Genomic DNA, 17,048 nt, shown 5'->3' on the forward strand with positions numbered 1-17,048 from the left:
GCCATTCGGTCAGCCTGACTCTCTGGCTATTACTACTATTAGTACTACTTATGAGGATAACAATCTAAGGGCCCGGTGGTCTTCAGAGAGATTGTAACACCTGTAGCTGAAGCTCCATTTAGCCAAGAGAAGCATAAACTGCATAAGGCCGGTTGACTGCAATGTGAATAGACTTGATGAATTAAAGGGTTGCTAAGAACGGCAGTCAAATTCATTTTTGCATTTCAGCGAACAGCTTTTTATTGTAAGTCCTGGTGCAAAGCGAGGTGGTAGTTTTTCCTCCCATCTCCAGAGGCATTTGGAGTTGGCATTCTGGCTAGACCTGCCATTCAAACTGGTGGAGAGTAGAAATAATTATAATTTTACTTTAAAATGGTTATTCTAGGATATTAGAAATTGAATGCTATTAAATGGTAATAATGCTGTTTATTATAATTAGGATATAGGGGTGGAAAGGGAGGAAGAAATAGTCCTGGACATATGTTTTATGGGTTTTTTTTAAACAGCACTTAAGTGCGTACTACGTGCCAGGCACTGTACTAAGCACTTTGGCCAAGTCACTTAACTTCTCTGTGCCTCAGTTACCTCATCTGTAAAATGGGGATTAAGTCTGTGAGCCCCACGTGGGACAACTTGATTACGCTGTATCTACCCCAACACTTAGAACAGTGCTTTGCACATAGTAAGCGCTTAATAAATGCCATTAAAAAAAAAGGTAATCAGGTAGGACCCAGTCCCTGACCCACATGGAGCTCACAGTCTTAATGCTCATTTTACCAATGAGGTAACTGAGGCACAGAGAAGTGAAGTGACTTGCCCAGGGTCACACAGCAGACAAGGGGTGGAGGCGGGATTAGAACCCTGGTCCTTCTCCCTCTCAGTCCTGCACTCTATCCTGTAAATCAATAGTCTCAGTGCTGCTGGGATCCTTCAGTTTGGAATGAAATTTGAATTTAAATATAGCATGTAATCAATACCCTGATGGTATTTATTGAGCACTTACTGTGTGCAGAGCACCATACTGCTTGGGAGAGTTCAGTATAACAGAGTTGGTAGTTACATTCCGTGCCCACAAGAAGCTTGCAGTCTAAACCTAGAACACAGCTGATGGGAGGCAATAATGGAAAAAAAAAAAGCACACAACTCTGGCTAAGAAAATGTTCAGGTTTCCCTCTTTCATTGTGAAATCTTCAGTCAAGCAGGAGAGTTTGTATTCCGGTGATGCAGCTGACCCAGACAGGTCTGAAGCACAGTGTTTTATTTTTAGACTCTAGGTTGCCATTTTTATCCTGTGAAAATATTCATCAGGGTCTGGGTGACAGGCCATCAATTTTTAGCAATGTGTCAGAGAGACCAGATTTTGTTCTTGGGCTCTCGCTTTCCCCTCAGCTCCCACCCTCTTTTCTCCTCACTTATCAGGTTCTGCCCTACCCAAGTGTTGGGAAGGGGGTTTTTGATGCATTCGATACTCGAGTTCACTGATCTCCAGCGTCACACAATTCATTCGTCTTCTCTCGTACGCAGCTGCTTACGCATCTCCGCTTATTGTCTGTTATGGGTGAACTGTTGTAGTTCATAGAACCGAAGGCACGATAGGGAAAACTGCGTGATTTGAGGGGATGCCTTGCTGCCCTCACGTATCACTTTCCTGACGCCCCCCAAATCTAGTCATCTCAAAGTGGTCTTTAGCAGTCAGGGAATGGTGTGATTTTACACGGAGATACTTGAGGCTTGTTTTATGTGGTAGAAAGCCTACCATCTTGTTTTGAAATAAAATCCACATTATCTTTTGACACAAGAGAACATTGCTTTCTAACTTTGTTAGGCCACTCTTCTGATACCAGATGCTAGAGACAGAATATCACAGAGTGCCCTAGATAGTATGAATAAAAACGAACACACAGAAAGAAGCCAGGTATATACCAGTCCTAAATCCTGCCCCTAGGCTACATCTCCTTCATTCCTCCCCCAGTTCCTGTACTACAGCAGGGTCAACAGAACAGGAGATATCAGCCTGAATGCTGCTCCTCCTCTTCCTCTCCTCCCCCCTCCACATTGTCCCCCACTTCTCCTCCAGCTACTCCAATGCTCCCCGTTTTTTAAATGCATGAGCCCAGTGTCAATGGGGCAACCAACCGTCAGACCCAAAGACGGAACCAGATGCAACTCAAATGAGTCATCTTCCAGTGCGAGTCCACATGATCTGGGATCCTTCGGTGACTTGTTGAATTCAACCAGAAAGTCTGGACAGAGCTTAGAGGGCAGCCATTCCCACCAGGCTGATGTATTGGCAAATACACACAAATTTGGGAGATTTACTCTATTTAAATTTTTTTTATAATGGCATTTATTAAGCACTTACTATGTGCAAAGCACTGTTCTAAGCGCTGGGGAAGTTACAAGGTGATCAGGTTGTCCCTCATGGGGCTCACAGTCTTCATCCCCATTTGACAGATGAGGGAACTGAGGCACAGAGAAGTGAAGTGACTTGCCCAAGGTCACACAGCTGACAGTTGGCGGAGCGGGATTTGAACCCATGACCTCTGACTCCAAAGCCTGGGCTCTTTCCACTGAGCCACGCTGCTTCTCTTATTCAGAGGGAAAAAAGCGTAGCTAGGGAACTCTAGAATTATTAGAGGAGGTTGGTAGCAAATTCAGAGAAATCCCTGCTGGAATATACCCTTCGTTATCACAAAGGCAATGGTATTCTGTCTGGTTGCCACTGATAGATCAGATGCCTGTCTGTAGTTAGATTTTTTGCATTTCCAACTTAATGCCTTTGCCAGAACTCCACAAGTATATGAAAGAAGAAATTGCAGTCCCTTCTTCCAGAGACAACATTTTAGTTGCCCCTTAATGGGTATGGATGCACAGCACTGTACTGAGTACTTGGGCGAGTACAACATAAGAGTTGGTAGACAGGTTCCCTGCTCACAACTAGCTTAAAGTCATCCTCCTTCTTTCTAGCCTCATGCCGCTGTCCAGATCATCTTCACTCCTCAAAAGCCTCCAATGGCTGCCCATTTTCCACTGCCTCGAACAAGAACTCCTTACCATTGGCTCCTAGGCTGCCTCCTCAGCGCTCTCCACTTTGTGTGTTGGTTCACTTCACCCGCCACCCCCTACCTCGTGCTCTTCTTTTCTCCCAAACTCATCTAACTGTAGCAAGCTTTCATCTAACCCCCATCACTGAGACCTAGCTCAGATGGTCTCACCCCATCTCCAGATCTGTCAGCTTCTCCGTAAACCCTACTTTCTCCAACAAGCTTTCCGCGATTTATTGATTCAAAACCCCTGTTTCTAGCATTTACATATTTGTAACTGTCCTCAGTCTGTATATCTACTCAGTTGGCACATTCCATTATTTATTCTGATTTCACCTAGTTTATTTATCTCCACATCTATCCTCCCCTTTAGAGTGCACACTTCTTGTGGTCGGGAAGCACGTCTTGGGCTTCTGTGGAACTTTCCCCAGCTCTTAATGCGGCCCTCAAAGACCGTTCCTGTTTCCTAGTGTCTCTTTTGGAAATGAAGGACGGCTACATGCTGAGTACTTGGCATGATGGGAGCTGCAAAGGAAGAGCTCTTTAAAATGGTTCCCTACACTAGAGGAAAAATACACATGACAGAAATGTGGAAACAGACATAACTTCAGGTGCCAAGGTGCTGGAGTGGGATGGGTTTTATCTGGAGAAGAGGAAAAGTTGGCCTTCCCTGACTAAGCCGACCTTTCCTCTTCTATGTCTCCCTGACTTGCTCCCTTCATTCATTTCCCCTTCCTGCCACCACCACTACTATCTTCCCAATCTCACAAGCCTGTAATCTTGACTTTGTTCTTGATTCATCTTTCTCATTGTTCAATCATATTTATTGAGTGCTTACTCTGTGCCGAGCAATGTAGTAAGCTCTTGGGAGAAGAGAGTGAGACAATATGCAGACACATTCCTTGCCCCCACCAAGCCTACAGTGTAGAGGGGGAGACAGACATTAATATGAATAAATAAATTACATATATGTGCATAAGTGGTGTGGGGCGGGGGGCTGAATGAAGGGAGCAAGTCAGGACGACACAGAACAGAGAGGGAGAAGAGGAAAGGCAGGCTTAGTCAGGGAAGGCCTCTTGGAGGAGATGTGCCTTCACCAAGGCTTTGAAGCGGGGAGAGAATAATCATCAGTTGGATATGAAGAGGAAGGGTGTTCCCGGCCAGAGAGAGGATGTGGGTGAGAGATCAGTGGCTAGACAGACAAGATTGAGATATAGTGAGAAGGTTAACAGTAGGGGAGTGAAATGTTCCAGCTGGGTTGTAATAGGAGAGTAGTAAGGTGAGGTAGGAGGGGCTAAAATGACTGAGTGCTTTGAAGCCAATGGTGAGTTTTTGTTTGATGCGGAGGTGGATGGGCAACCATTGGAATTGAGGAGTGGGGAAACATGGCCTCGAGTGTTTTTTGTAGAAAAATGTTCTGGGCAGCAGAGTGAAGTATGGACTGGAGTAGGGAGAAACAGGAGGCAGGGAGGTCAGCATGGAGGCTGATACAGTAATCCAAGCGGGGTAGGACAAGTGACTCATTCCACCAGATCCTGTCGGTTCTACTTTCCCAACATTGCTAAAATCCTCCCTAAAATCCTCCACACTGGTCCAAGTACTTATCCTATCCTGCCTTGACTACTGCATCTGTCTCCTCGCTCACCTCCCTGCCTCTCCCTACTTCCAGTCAGTATTTCACTCCTTTTTTTTCCAACAAATTTTTCAGCAAAAGCATTCAGTCTGTGTCTCTCCTGTTCTCAGCCTCCAACGGCTGCCCATCCACCTCCACCTCAAACAGAAACTCCTTCCCGTTGGCTATAAAGCATACATTCAGCTTGTCCCATCCTACTTCACCTAACTGATCTACTACAGTCCAGCCCACACACTCTGCTCCTCTAGCACCAGCCTACTTACTGTGCCCCCAGTTTCATCTATCTCGCCACCAGCCCCTTTCCCATGTCCTACCCCTAGCCTGGAGCTCCCTCCCCCTTCATATTTGCCAAACCACTGTTTTTTCCACCTTCAAAGCATTATTTAGGTCACATCTCCTCCAAGAGACCTTCCCCAATTAAGCCCTCTTTCCCCTGGCTCATTCTCCTGTCTGCGTCATCTGTGTGCTTGGAGCTGTGACTGCTGGGCATTTGATATTTGCCCCAGCCCCACAGCACTTATCTTTCAATTATATATTATAAATTATTTATATTAATACCCGTCTCCCCCTCTGGACTGAAAGCACATTATGGATATGGAACATGTCTGCTAATTCTGTTGTATCGTACTTTCCCAACTGCTTAGTATAATGTTCTACAGATAGTAAGCACTCAATAAATACCATTGTTTCCGATCTGTTGCTTCCTTGAACAAGTTGCTTAACTTCTGTATGCCTCAATTATAGTATTTTAGACTGAACTACAGTCTCGAGCTTTGAATCCCTCGAGCAAATGTTTTTAAGAAGCTCAAGATAGTTCAACTCATGGAGGTTGACAACTTAAATACTGTTTAGGAGGAGCTAGAAATCCCCAGAAATTGAAAATGCAAGACTCTATAGCACTAATAATAATAATTGTAGTAATTGTAGTATGGTGAAGCAGCGTGGCTCAGTGGAAACAGGCCGGGCCTTGGAGTCAGAGGTCAGGGGTTCAAATCCCGGCTCTGCCACTTGTCAGCTGTGTGACTTTGGGTAAGTCACTTCACTTCTCTGGAACTCAGTTCCCTCATCTGTAAAATGGGGATTGACTGTGAGCCCCCACGGGACAACCTGATCACCTTGTAACCTCCCCAGCGCTTAGAACAGTGCTTGGCACATAGTAAGTGCTTAATAAATGCCATCATTATTATTATTATTATTTAAGAGCTTACTACGTGCCAAGCAATAGGATAGATACTAGTTAATCAGGTTGAACATAGTCCCTCTCCCACAGGGGGCTCACAGTCCAAGGGGAAGGGAGTGTAGGTATCAAATCCCCATTTTACAGAGGAGGAAACTGAGGCCCAGAAAAGTTAAGCATCTGGCCCAAAGGTGCACAAGAGGTACTTGGCATAGCCAGGATTGGAGGCCAGGTTCTCCAGCTCCCAGATCAGTGCTCTTGCCACTAGGCCATGCTTCTTCTCTAGGTAAGGACCGTTAGATTTTTTTTCCATGTCCCATTTCCTAATTACCTCTTAAAATGTCTCCTGTCAGGTGATTCACAAGTTTTCTGAAGCAGTCCAAGACACTTGCTCCGCATACAGCCAGGGCCACTCCCTCTCAGTCTTTTCTGCCCTTGCCACGATGTCATGCCATGGCTGCGTATTTTCAGTGATTTGGAATTAAAAGGGACTGTGTGGCTCATTTTGCCTGTTCTCGACGTTGACTCCCGCCTTGCTCTGACTGCTCCAGGGCTGACTGAATCCCCTTAGCATTACTTCCAGATTGGTCAGTCTCTGGTAATGGAAATGCAGGGTCACAGGGCTGCCTGGCCGCTCTTGTTTCTAGCCACTGAGTTTTGGAGTTTTGGTTTTTTTAAAGACTGCTTTGTGCCTGAAAATAACTGGACAGAATTCCTAGGACTCCTTACATTTCTGCACAATTATTTATTATTTGAGAGATTGTGGTTGGGAGTAGCATATCTCTTTGTATCTTGCACCAGACACCCTGTTTTTCTTTAATAAAAATGCAGGAAGTGGCTGCTGTCTTATTAACTTGCAGACCGCATGCTTATCTTCTTTGTTCTTTGTTAAATATGAGCTGGCATGTGTTAGACTGCGTTAGCATTCACTTTTTGGGATTTTAGTGGTTTCTAAATTCGGCATTCTAAGCCGGAGCCCTGTTTGCTTGAATCAATTGGGGCTGCTATTTTTAGCAACAAAAGGGAATTGAAATAGCAATTTTCTTTCCCTGTAATAGATCCCCAGGAGGAATACTGATGCAAGCTCTCTGTCACTGCCTATTCTCCCCCTCCCCAAAAGCACTCAGACGAAAGGCAGCTGTCACGGTTTGCGGCAGTATTAATCTTTAATCAATCGAGTGTTTTCTGCATTCAGGTGTTCGGCGGGGAAAAGGAAGGGTCACGAGAAGGACCTGCCTGGAATAACCAAGCACTCGTGGCTGGAGTGAGTGTGCAGGCAGAATTGGTGGGGAATTCGGCAGGGAATAGGCAGAGAAGCTAAAAATAGCCTGTTTGCTTCCAGTGTTCCTCCAGTCTATTTTTGATGTTTGATTTTGATAAGGTTGATTGGGTTTTTCTAAAAATATCTGTTCTTAGCAAGTTGAGGACAAAAAGAGGAGAATATTTTTAACCCACCCAAACTATTTTCGTGGACTGCAAAAAAAAATCTGTGAGCTGGGCATTGGTCAGTTGCCAGCATTTTTATATAACCTGTAATAAATGAGGCATTCTGGATGCCAAGCAGGGATATTCTTTACACTGCCAATTTCTATCTCCTGAAAGGTTTTCAGAGTTTTTGATTTGGGCTGTATCTTTATGTAGACTTAATAATTTTCTCCTTTCTTTCCAATTTGCTCACAGATGCAATGTATTATCCCCCTTCCTCACCCCCCTCAACCCCTCCCCCCCCCAAAATAAAATAAAACAGAAGGTGAAGAATCCCTCATTGGGGTCCATTTTTTTTCTCAGGGTAATTAGTGATTTTAGGAGCATTTTGTTGGTATCCCATTTGTTGATGAAAGCTTTCTCAGATGTTAATGCAGTAACAAGTCAGAACCCAAGTTTTACTTAGTGTTGATTGACTAAGTAAGTTTCTGCCCCTAATTGTATTCTTTTAGTACCTTGTTAAGTTCAGTAAACTTCTCAGGGGCTGGCTTGTTAAATTTCCCCTTTCCCTTGTATTGTACTGTCTTACTCTGGCCCCGTCTCCCTATTCCCATTCTCATGCAGCCTCCTTGCACAGGTTGTATGCCCCTGCTACCTCCAACTCACTTCTTGACTCTAATCTGACTCCCAGCCTCTTCACTCCACCAAGGCAGCACTCTTCAAGGTCATCAAGGACCTTCTCCGCAACTAACAAACTCTCCTATATCCTAATTCTTCACCTTCTGACACCTGCCACTTCCTTCTAACCATCTAACCCCGGTTCATTCATTCATTCAATCGGTCATATTTACTGAGTGCTTACTTTGTGCAGCGCACTGTAGTGAGTGCTTGGGAAATACAATTCATCTGTTACTGACAGCTCTCTCCTCGTTCTCTTCATATCTCCGTGGCCAGTCTTTTTTAATCTCCTTCACCAGCTCTCCCTTTGCCTCCCACCCCCAAACTGGGGGGGAGGGGGAGGGCGGGGGGAGTAGTAGTAATAGTGCAAAGCATTGCCATAAGCACTGGCAAAGACTATACTAACGAGAATCATTTATGTTCCCTGGCCCACTAGGGGCTCACAATTTAAGAATGAAGGGGGAATGGGGACTGGAGACTGACACATTAAGAAAGCTGAAGCAGTAGAAATACTGAAATGGCATAAGACAAAGGAAAATACCAAAAAGCGCAGTGAGGGCACTGTGGTTAGAGGAAAAGGGTTTCAGACTTCTTGCAACTCAGTCAGTCCAGTGGTAACAGCCACAATAGCCACCACAGCCCCAATGGCTTCCCTACTACTACTACTGCTGCTGCTGCTTGTCCTTTCTACTGAGTTGGATGCGTGGGCAGTTTGAGATCAAAGCCTCAGGATGGCATAAAAAGAGGCCAGCGCGGCTTACTGGGGAAGCAGCTCAGGTTGTTTGGCGTGCGGGGAGACCTAGGGCCCCTACTTCAGTTGCTTGTGTTCGTCCCACCATGTTGGTGCTTGGGCTCTGTTCTGAGTGCCCTTCTCCTTCTCTCCTTTACATTTACTCTATTGGGGAGCTCATCCACCCCTGTGGCTTCAGTCGATGGTATTTTTTGAGCCCTTACTGTGTGCTTGGAAAGTATAGAGAAGCAGCATGGCTCAGTGGAAAGAGCACGGGCTTTGGAGTCAGAGGTCATGGGTTCGAATGCTGGCTCTGCCATATGTCTGCTGTGTGACCTTGGGCAAGTCACTTAACTTCTGTAAAATGGGGATTAAAACTGTGAGCCCCCTGTGGGACAACCTGATCACCTTGTAACCTCCCCAGTGCTTAGAACAGTGCTTTGCACATAGTAAGCGCTTAACAAATGCCATCATCATTATTATTATTATAATATAACAGAGTTGGTAGACACATCCCTGCCCACAAGGAGCGTACCACCCAATCAGTTAATCAGTGGTGTTTATTCAGCCCTTATTCTTTGTGGAGAAATGTACTAAGCATTTGGGAGAGGACAGTTGAGTAAGTAGACACTCCCTGTCTGCAAGAACCATATAGTCCAGTGGCGAGGGATACAGACATAATAAGTTTCAGATAGGGAAAAAAATCAAGTATAAAGATAAGTGCGTATGCTGAGCTGGGGGTGGGCACTAAGTACGTACGAGGTTTAGGGGATACAGACAGGTGTCTGACGCAGTCGGGTGGAGAATCGGGTGGGGAGATCCGTGTTTTGTTTTGTTGTCTGTCTCCCCCTTCTAGACTGTGAGCCTGTTGTTGGGTAGGGACCATCTCTATATGTTGCCAACTTGTACTTCCCAAGCACTTAGTACAGTAAATGCTCAATAAATTCGATTGAATGAATGAATGAGAGATTATTTAGGGAAGGCTTCCTGAATGAAATGTCATTTTAGTAGGACTTTGAAGATGGCGAGAGTAGTCATCTGCTGGAAGCGAAGGGGGAAGGAATTCCAGGTGGGAGGGAGAGTGTGAGCTGGGGGCTGGGGAGGGGAGGTGGAAGGAAGGGAGGGAGGGAGACATGAGTGAGGCATAGTGAGTAGATTGGTATTAGAAGGATGAAGTGGCTAATTGGGTTGTAGTGGGAGAGGAGCAAGGATAAGTTGGGGGGAGATAGCTGATCGAGCGCCTTGTAAGCCGACCTTAGAGTTCCCGCTTGACGTGGGAGTGGAGGGGCAGCCATTGAAGGTTTTTGAGGACTGGGAATATGAGAAGAACAATTATTTAGAAAAATGATCGAGGCAGCAAAAGAAAGTTTGGACTGGAGAGGGGAGAGTCTGAAGGCAGGGAGGTCAGCAAGGAGGCTGATGCAGTAGACAAGACTGTCTATGACAAATGCTGGCTTGACGGCAGGTCAGGTGGCAAGGAGGGAGTTGGATTTTGGAGAGGTTGTGAAGCTAGAACCGACAGAGTTTGGTGACAGTATTGGATAATGCCAAGGTTGTAGATGTTGTCAGCAGTGATGGGAAAGTTGAGGGGAGGAGAGGGTTTGTGAGGGACGATGAAGAGCAATAATGGATCTTTGGAGAGTGTTTAATGTAAACCAGGCGAAAAACAAATGTGGTTAGCAATTTAGAGCTATTGGATCCCTTAAAGTTAGGTAAGAAAGTCTTGTCTCTTAAACTGAAATGCCTTGAATTAAATTGGTTGCATTTTTTTGAGGCAAAGTAGCAAGTTATTTCAGAATTTCAAACTGAAAACCACCCTGTAGGCCCTTTGCAGCTTTCAATGAAGGGACTGAAGAAAATGAGGGAAAGTATCAGTAGACTGTTGCAAATTGGTCATAACTGAGTTAATGAGTAGTGGCATTAAAAGGGGTTAACTGCCTTTAGAACTGGAAGGCTTTTTTTCTAAACATAATTAGAGAGTTATAAAGTGAAGTATGTTCTCATCTTCTATCACCAAGATCAAGTTCAAAGCCCCGGTCCATGACTTCTGTATGTCCTAGAAGCTGATATAAATTATTGTTGCCAAGATGTCCTCATGGGGATAAAAGGTATATTTAACAGAGGAGGGAGATGAACCATATGAGAATAAACATAAAGTACCAAGGTTTATTAGTACTGAAACATGGAGACAGAGATAAATTGATGGTAGAGAAACCGATGTCCTGGACATCACCTATTCCATCGCTGATTGGAAATGTTCTTGATTTATGTAGACTTCTCTTTTGAGGCCTTCCCGAAGGAAAAATATTAGACTGCGTGCATTTTATTATGTGAGAGTTAAAGGTGTCAAGATCAGTTCCTAGCCCAGCAGTAAGTCCATAAGTGACATATCTGTAGGTGAGGAAAATCAATCTTAGATCAGTCATCTTCCTTCTTCATTTAGACAGAGCAATAATGAATCTTCGGATAATACTTAGTGTAAGCAAGTAGTAATAAAGAAAGCCAGAAACCTTTTTATTCCAAGATGTGTGACATTCTTGACTCAGATTGATCCAACTAAATTGGTGGAGCAGCCAACCCTGGTTTCAAAGGTTGTGGAGATCGGTGCTGGGGAGTGGCATTGTCTCTGGACTGTAAGTTCATTGTGGGTAGGGAATATGTCTGTTACATTGTTCTTCTGTACTCTCCCAAGTGCTTAGTATAGGGCTCTGCATACAGTAAGTGCTCGGTTGACTGACTGACATGGTAATCAGATCCTCAGCTTGGCTCTGAAAGTCTTAAACTGCAGAGGGTGTAAATATTATCTTGGCAACAGCTCATGGCAGGTATGGAATGTGTCTGTTATATTGGACTCTCCCAAGCGCTTTGTACTAATACTACTACTAATAATGATGGCATTTATTAAGCTCTTACTATGTGCAAATCACTGTTATAAGCGCTGGGCACTGTTCTAAGCGGTGGACAGTGCTCTGCAAACAGTAAGGGCTCAAATACAATTTGACTGACTGAATGGCATGGGCACTGCCACCCATGTACTACTGCTGCTCCGAAGTCCCATGCTTCCATCCAAACCCTTAGCTAACTTGGTTTGACCATTGCAGGATTACCACGTGGGGACCTAGATCATGAGGTGTCTCCCCCCACCCCATCTCCCATCGAGGAACAGGGACCATATGATTGATGTCTAATTCCCACCTCTGTATTTATTTATATTATTAATAATATAATAATAATGATGATGATGGTATTTATTAAGTACTTACTGTGTCCAAGACTGAACTCCTTATCTTCCCTCCCAAACCCTGCCCTCTCCCTGACTTTCCCATCACTGTTGATGGCACTACCATCCTTCCCGTCTCACAAGCCCGCAACCTTGGTGTCATCCTCGACTCTGCTCTCTCGCTCACCCCTCACATCCAAGCCGTCACCAAAAACTGCCACTCTCACCTCCGCAACATCGTCAAGATCAGCCCTTTCCTCTCCATCCAAACCGCTACCCTGCTGGTTCAATCTCTCATCCTATCCCAACTGGATTACTGCATCAGCCTCCTCTCTGATATCCCATCCTCCTGTCTCTCCCCACTTAAATCTATACTTTATGCTGCCGCCCAGATCATTTTTGTGCAGAAACGCTTTGGGTTATGTTACTTCCCTCCTCAAAAATCTCCAGTGGCTACCAATCAACCTATGCATCAGGCAAAAACTCCTCACTTTCAGCTTGAAGGCTGTCCATCACCTTGCCCCCTCCTACCTCACCTCCCTTCTCTCCTTCTCCAGCCCAGCCCGCACCCTCCGCTCCTCTGCCGCTAATCTCCTCACGGTGCCTCGTTCTCGCCTGTCCCGCCGTTGACCCCCATCCCACGTCCTCCACCTGGCCTGGAATGCCCTCCCTCCGCACATCCACCTAGCTAGCTCTCTTCCTCCCTTCAAAGCCCTACTGAGAGCTCACCTCCTCCAGGAGGCCTTCCCAGACTGAGCCCCCCCATTCCTCTCCCCCTCCCCATCCCCCCGGCCCTACCTCCTTCCCCTCCCCACAGCACCTGTATATATGTTTGTACAGATTTATTACTCTATTTATTTTACTTGTACATATTTACTATTGTATTTATTTTATTTTGTTAATATGTTTTGTTTTGTTGTCTGTCTCCCCCTTCTAGACTGTGAGCCTGCTGTTGGGTAGGGACCGTCTCTATATGTTGCCAACTTGTACTTCCCAAGCGCTTAGTACAGTGCTCTGCACACAGTAAGTGCTCAATAAATACAATTGAATGAATGAGTGAATATATGATAATCACTGTTGTAAGCGCTGGGGTGGATACAAGGTAATCTGGTTGTCCCACGTGGGGCTCAGGGTGTTATTCCCCATTTTACAGATGAGGTAAGTGGGGCACAGAGAAGTTAAGTGACTTTCCCAAGATCACACAGCAGACAAGTGGTGGAGCCGGGATTGGAATTCACGACCTCTGACTCCCAAGCCTGTGCTCTTTCCACTAAGCCACGCTATGTTCATGCCTGTTTACTTGTTTTGATGTCTGTCTCCCCCCTTCTAGACTGTAAGTGCGGTGTGGGCAGGGATTGTCTCTATTGCTGAATTGTACTTTCCAAGAGCTTAGCATAGTGCTCTGCACACAGTAATCGCTCAATAAATACGGTTGAATGAATGAATGCTTACTACAGTGCTCTGCACACCGTAAGTGCCTAATAAATACTATTACTACTTCCTCGATGACTGTGTAGAACCCTGGGCCGGACTAGTTGTCCCAGTGGTGTAGTCTCAACAGCAGTTGCAGCTCCCGGCAGGAATCTGATTTGACTTGGCAGCTTGATTGCTTATATGTACAGGATTCTGGTCAAAGTTTGAGAGAAGAGTTGACGGTTGCAAAATAGCTTTTGGCTTTCTAACCGTTACGTGCAGGGCTATCTCAGGTGAAGCCAACTAAGGAAGTTGTTCAGACAGCAGGATTGTGGATGCTAACCGTGACTGGGGAGGGGAGAGAGAGAAAGGGAGAAGGAGAGGAAGAGAGACAGAGAGGAAAAAACACGAGGACACGCGAGAATGCACATTTGAGTTAGTGCCCCCTTCTTCCTGCTGGATGTGGAGGGAGTTTTTTGACTTCCTGGTTGCCAGAAAGTTGAGCAGTCTTTGGGGGTGTGGGGTTCATGGGGCTTTATGGAGGTCCATAAGGAGGAACAGGGAGGGGCCCAGGTCTGGTGTGTGTCGGGAGAAGAGTTTTAGGAGTGGAAATTCTGCCTTTCATTCTCCTCCTCGGCTCCACACACTCCCTGGGCTGGACCACCTCCTTGCCCTTCCAATGCAACATGGGACAGCTCTGGGCCCTGCATCCCGAAAAGCCCCGCACCTCCCAATGAGTATTACTCTGGAGAGCAGTTGGTCACTTAGTGACTGATGTTCAAGTAGTGACTTGTTCTTGCTCCTTGCCTGATGCCCATAATGGCAGTGGCTTTCCAGAGTCCCACATATAGGGAGTTGTGGAACAGCGGGGCAGGAAGAGATTTAAGAGGGCAGCTTTTGTTCTTTAAGTCCCCCCACTCATCTGTGGATGACCCTGCTCTCAGACTTGAATTTCACGGCCCTTCATTGACTTTTCCTCTAGTCATCAAAGCCACATCTTGGGTTTATTGGCCGAGGATGCTTAACCCCACTTTAGTTGTGAAAACAGCATGCTTGCAGTTACGTTTGGCTTCACAATTCAAACCTGGGATGGAATGTGTTTAGGAATAAGAGAATTCCAAGTGGTGCCAAGGTATTACAAATCCTAGGAACGAAACCAGGTAAACTTTCCTTGAAAGAACGGTTCTAAACTTTTTTTTTATTGAAGCATCTCTATGGAGTGGGCATACTATACAGTACTAGGTATCACTTCATAAACTGTGGGTTCAGGTCTATTTAATATTGGACTTAAATTGGAGGTCTGTGGTCTAATGGAAAAATATCCTGTACAATCTTGCTGAATTTTTCCTCATAAACTGTCCCCTTGACTCTTCTCCGTTTGTCTTTTATAAGTTGTGTAGCCCAAATATACACCTGCTAGGAAGGTAAACTTATAATTTGTGTTCTTTTCTCTCCTCAGTGGTCACCGGTGGTACTGATGGAATTGGAAAGGCATACGCAGAAGAGGTAAAGATTTATTTTCAAGATTACCTTTTTAGATTCAGACTTTCAGAACTAATCTACTTAGCTAGTCTTGAGTTCTAGATCTGCAGGCAGCGTTGGCTTTATCAGTTTGACACCCAGTAGGAAGTTAACTTATTGCTAAGTTAACTTATTTATTAATGTTAACCTTTAAAATAATGAAATTGTTGATATGAACCGGATTTACTGTATTTTGAAATTTTCATAGCACAGTGCTTTTCCTTTCATTTTAGCAGATGAATTGATAATGCCGTAGATCAGCTCTGACACTGTTAACTCTGTTAGAATATGACCCTATAGTTTGTCAGGCACAAAGAAAATATAACCTGCCATTAAGTGGCAGTCTAATTAGAACTATTGTTTAAATTACAGACCTCTATAGAATCAATCTTGTTCTTAAAACTAGGAAGAGCCATGTGGTATCATTAGAATGAGAATTTTCAGTTAGTTTGAATCATCAATTAACCCACTGTCACTAGTATTAATTTATTTTCAATATGTGAAATGTGCCTCCTATAGGCTCACTTTTTAAAACACCAATCTGGGCCTGTAGCTTGCAGTCAGCATGCTGTCTGTGAAGCATGTTTAAATGTTGAAGATGGGTTTATAAGCACGTTCTTTTTTCTTTGCTTAGCACAGTGGGGCAAGTAGTGAAGGCTCACCGACCATCTCAGTAGAGCCTATCACTAGCTGTTCTGAATCTCTACTTTCTGCCCATTACTGGAAAGCCTATTTCTATGTTTAGAAGGTTTTAAAGTTTGCCATAGCTCATCATACCTTATAATTTTTGAGTACCTCCTGATTACAGCAAAATAAGAGTCCACTGTTCGGGGGTTTTTGTAAATTTTTTTTTTTTAATTGTCCACCCATTTTGTGCCAGGGACCAGAATGATTAATCTATCCATCAGTGGTATTTGTTGAGTGCTTACTATGTGCAGAGCACTCTGCTAAGTGCTTACAAGAGTATAATTAAACAGAGTTAGGAGGCAGGCTCCCTTGGTCATGTAATATTTTTTAAAAAGTACCTTATGAAACAGAAGAATATAAAAGCAATCTCAGATATTCCATGCATCTTTCTGAACTATTTTCCATACCTCTCTTGTTGCTTTCAGTTAGCAAAACGTGGACTGAAGATTGTCCTTATTAGCAGATCTCAGGAAAAACTGAACCAGGTTGCCCAAGAAATAAGTAAGTTTTCCATTTGCCACACTGACTGCCTTGTTATATTTAAATACTGATGGGTAAAAGGAAAAGCAAGATGCAGATCATTGGCATCATTGACATGATTTCATATTAGTAGCACTAAAGGGATGCAGTCAAATGGAAGGGAATATGGGCATATGTAATCTTACTTTCCTGCTGTGAGCAAAGCCAGACTGGCCCCTGTAGATTCTGGGAAAGTATTGACAGGCTGGTGTGGTGTCTTTCTGAGCAGCTCCTTACTTGCTTGGAACTGGAAGCAAGCAAGTTGCCACCCAAGGCTATTTTTAGGAAAGCTTCAAGTCGTAAGCGAAGGAGCTTTGGCATATCAAACCTCAGGCAGGGTGGCCTAGTGGAAAGAGAATGGGCTTGAAAGTCAGAGGACCTGGGTTCTAATCTCGGCTCTGCCGCTTGTCTGCTGTGTGACTTTGGGCAAGTCACTTCACTAAGCCTCAGTTGCCTCTTCTGTAAAATGTTCTCTCTCGTACTTAGACTGTGAATCTCATGTGGGACCTGATTATCTCCAGCGCTTGGCACATAATAAGCACTAACAAATGCCACAGTCAGTAAGTACTACAGTTTCCCAACCCCAGCTTGTAGGCGTTTATGCTGGGACTACTCAGTAGTGAGGTCGGAACCCGCTCAGAAATCTAGAAAAGCAAATAATTCAAGAATGCTCAGAACCAGAGCATTTCTGCATTTGTAGTGTGTTACCATAGTTAAAAATTTGACTACTGGAGTGTTAACCTCACTTTAAAATAACTTTTATTTTTATCCAAGTGACCCAATTTAGTGTATCATAACTCAATTTGTTTTTTATGGTATTTAAACACTTACTCTGTGTTAAGCACTGTTCTAAGCTTGGGGGCAGATAGGAGGCAATCAGGTGAGGTACAGTCCCACTCTCACATGGAGCTCACAGTCCAAATAAAGTGAAAACAGGTATTAAATCCCCATTTAACAGATAAGATGACTAAGGCACTGAGAAGTTAAGAGACTTGCCCAAG

At 44.5% G+C, this 17,048-nt stretch overlaps 1 protein-coding gene across 1 annotated transcript in view; it reads left to right on the forward strand.

Annotated features, from left to right (window-relative positions):
* The window catches only part of HSD17B12 (hydroxysteroid 17-beta dehydrogenase 12), a 108,682-nt gene that overhangs the window by 28,746 nt on the left and 62,888 nt on the right, over positions 1-17,048 (forward strand). Inside the window, exons 2-3 of the mRNA XM_038764493.1 lie at positions 14,780-14,826; positions 15,954-16,029. Coding sequence (XP_038620421.1) covers positions 14,780-14,826; positions 15,954-16,029 — 123 coding nt within the window. The remainder of the gene's footprint in view (positions 1-14,779; positions 14,827-15,953; positions 16,030-17,048) is intronic.

Source organism: Tachyglossus aculeatus, chromosome 22, assembly GCF_015852505.1.
Source record: "Tachyglossus aculeatus isolate mTacAcu1 chromosome 22, mTacAcu1.pri, whole genome shotgun sequence".
Classification (NCBI taxonomy): domain Eukaryota; kingdom Metazoa; phylum Chordata; class Mammalia; order Monotremata; family Tachyglossidae; genus Tachyglossus; species Tachyglossus aculeatus.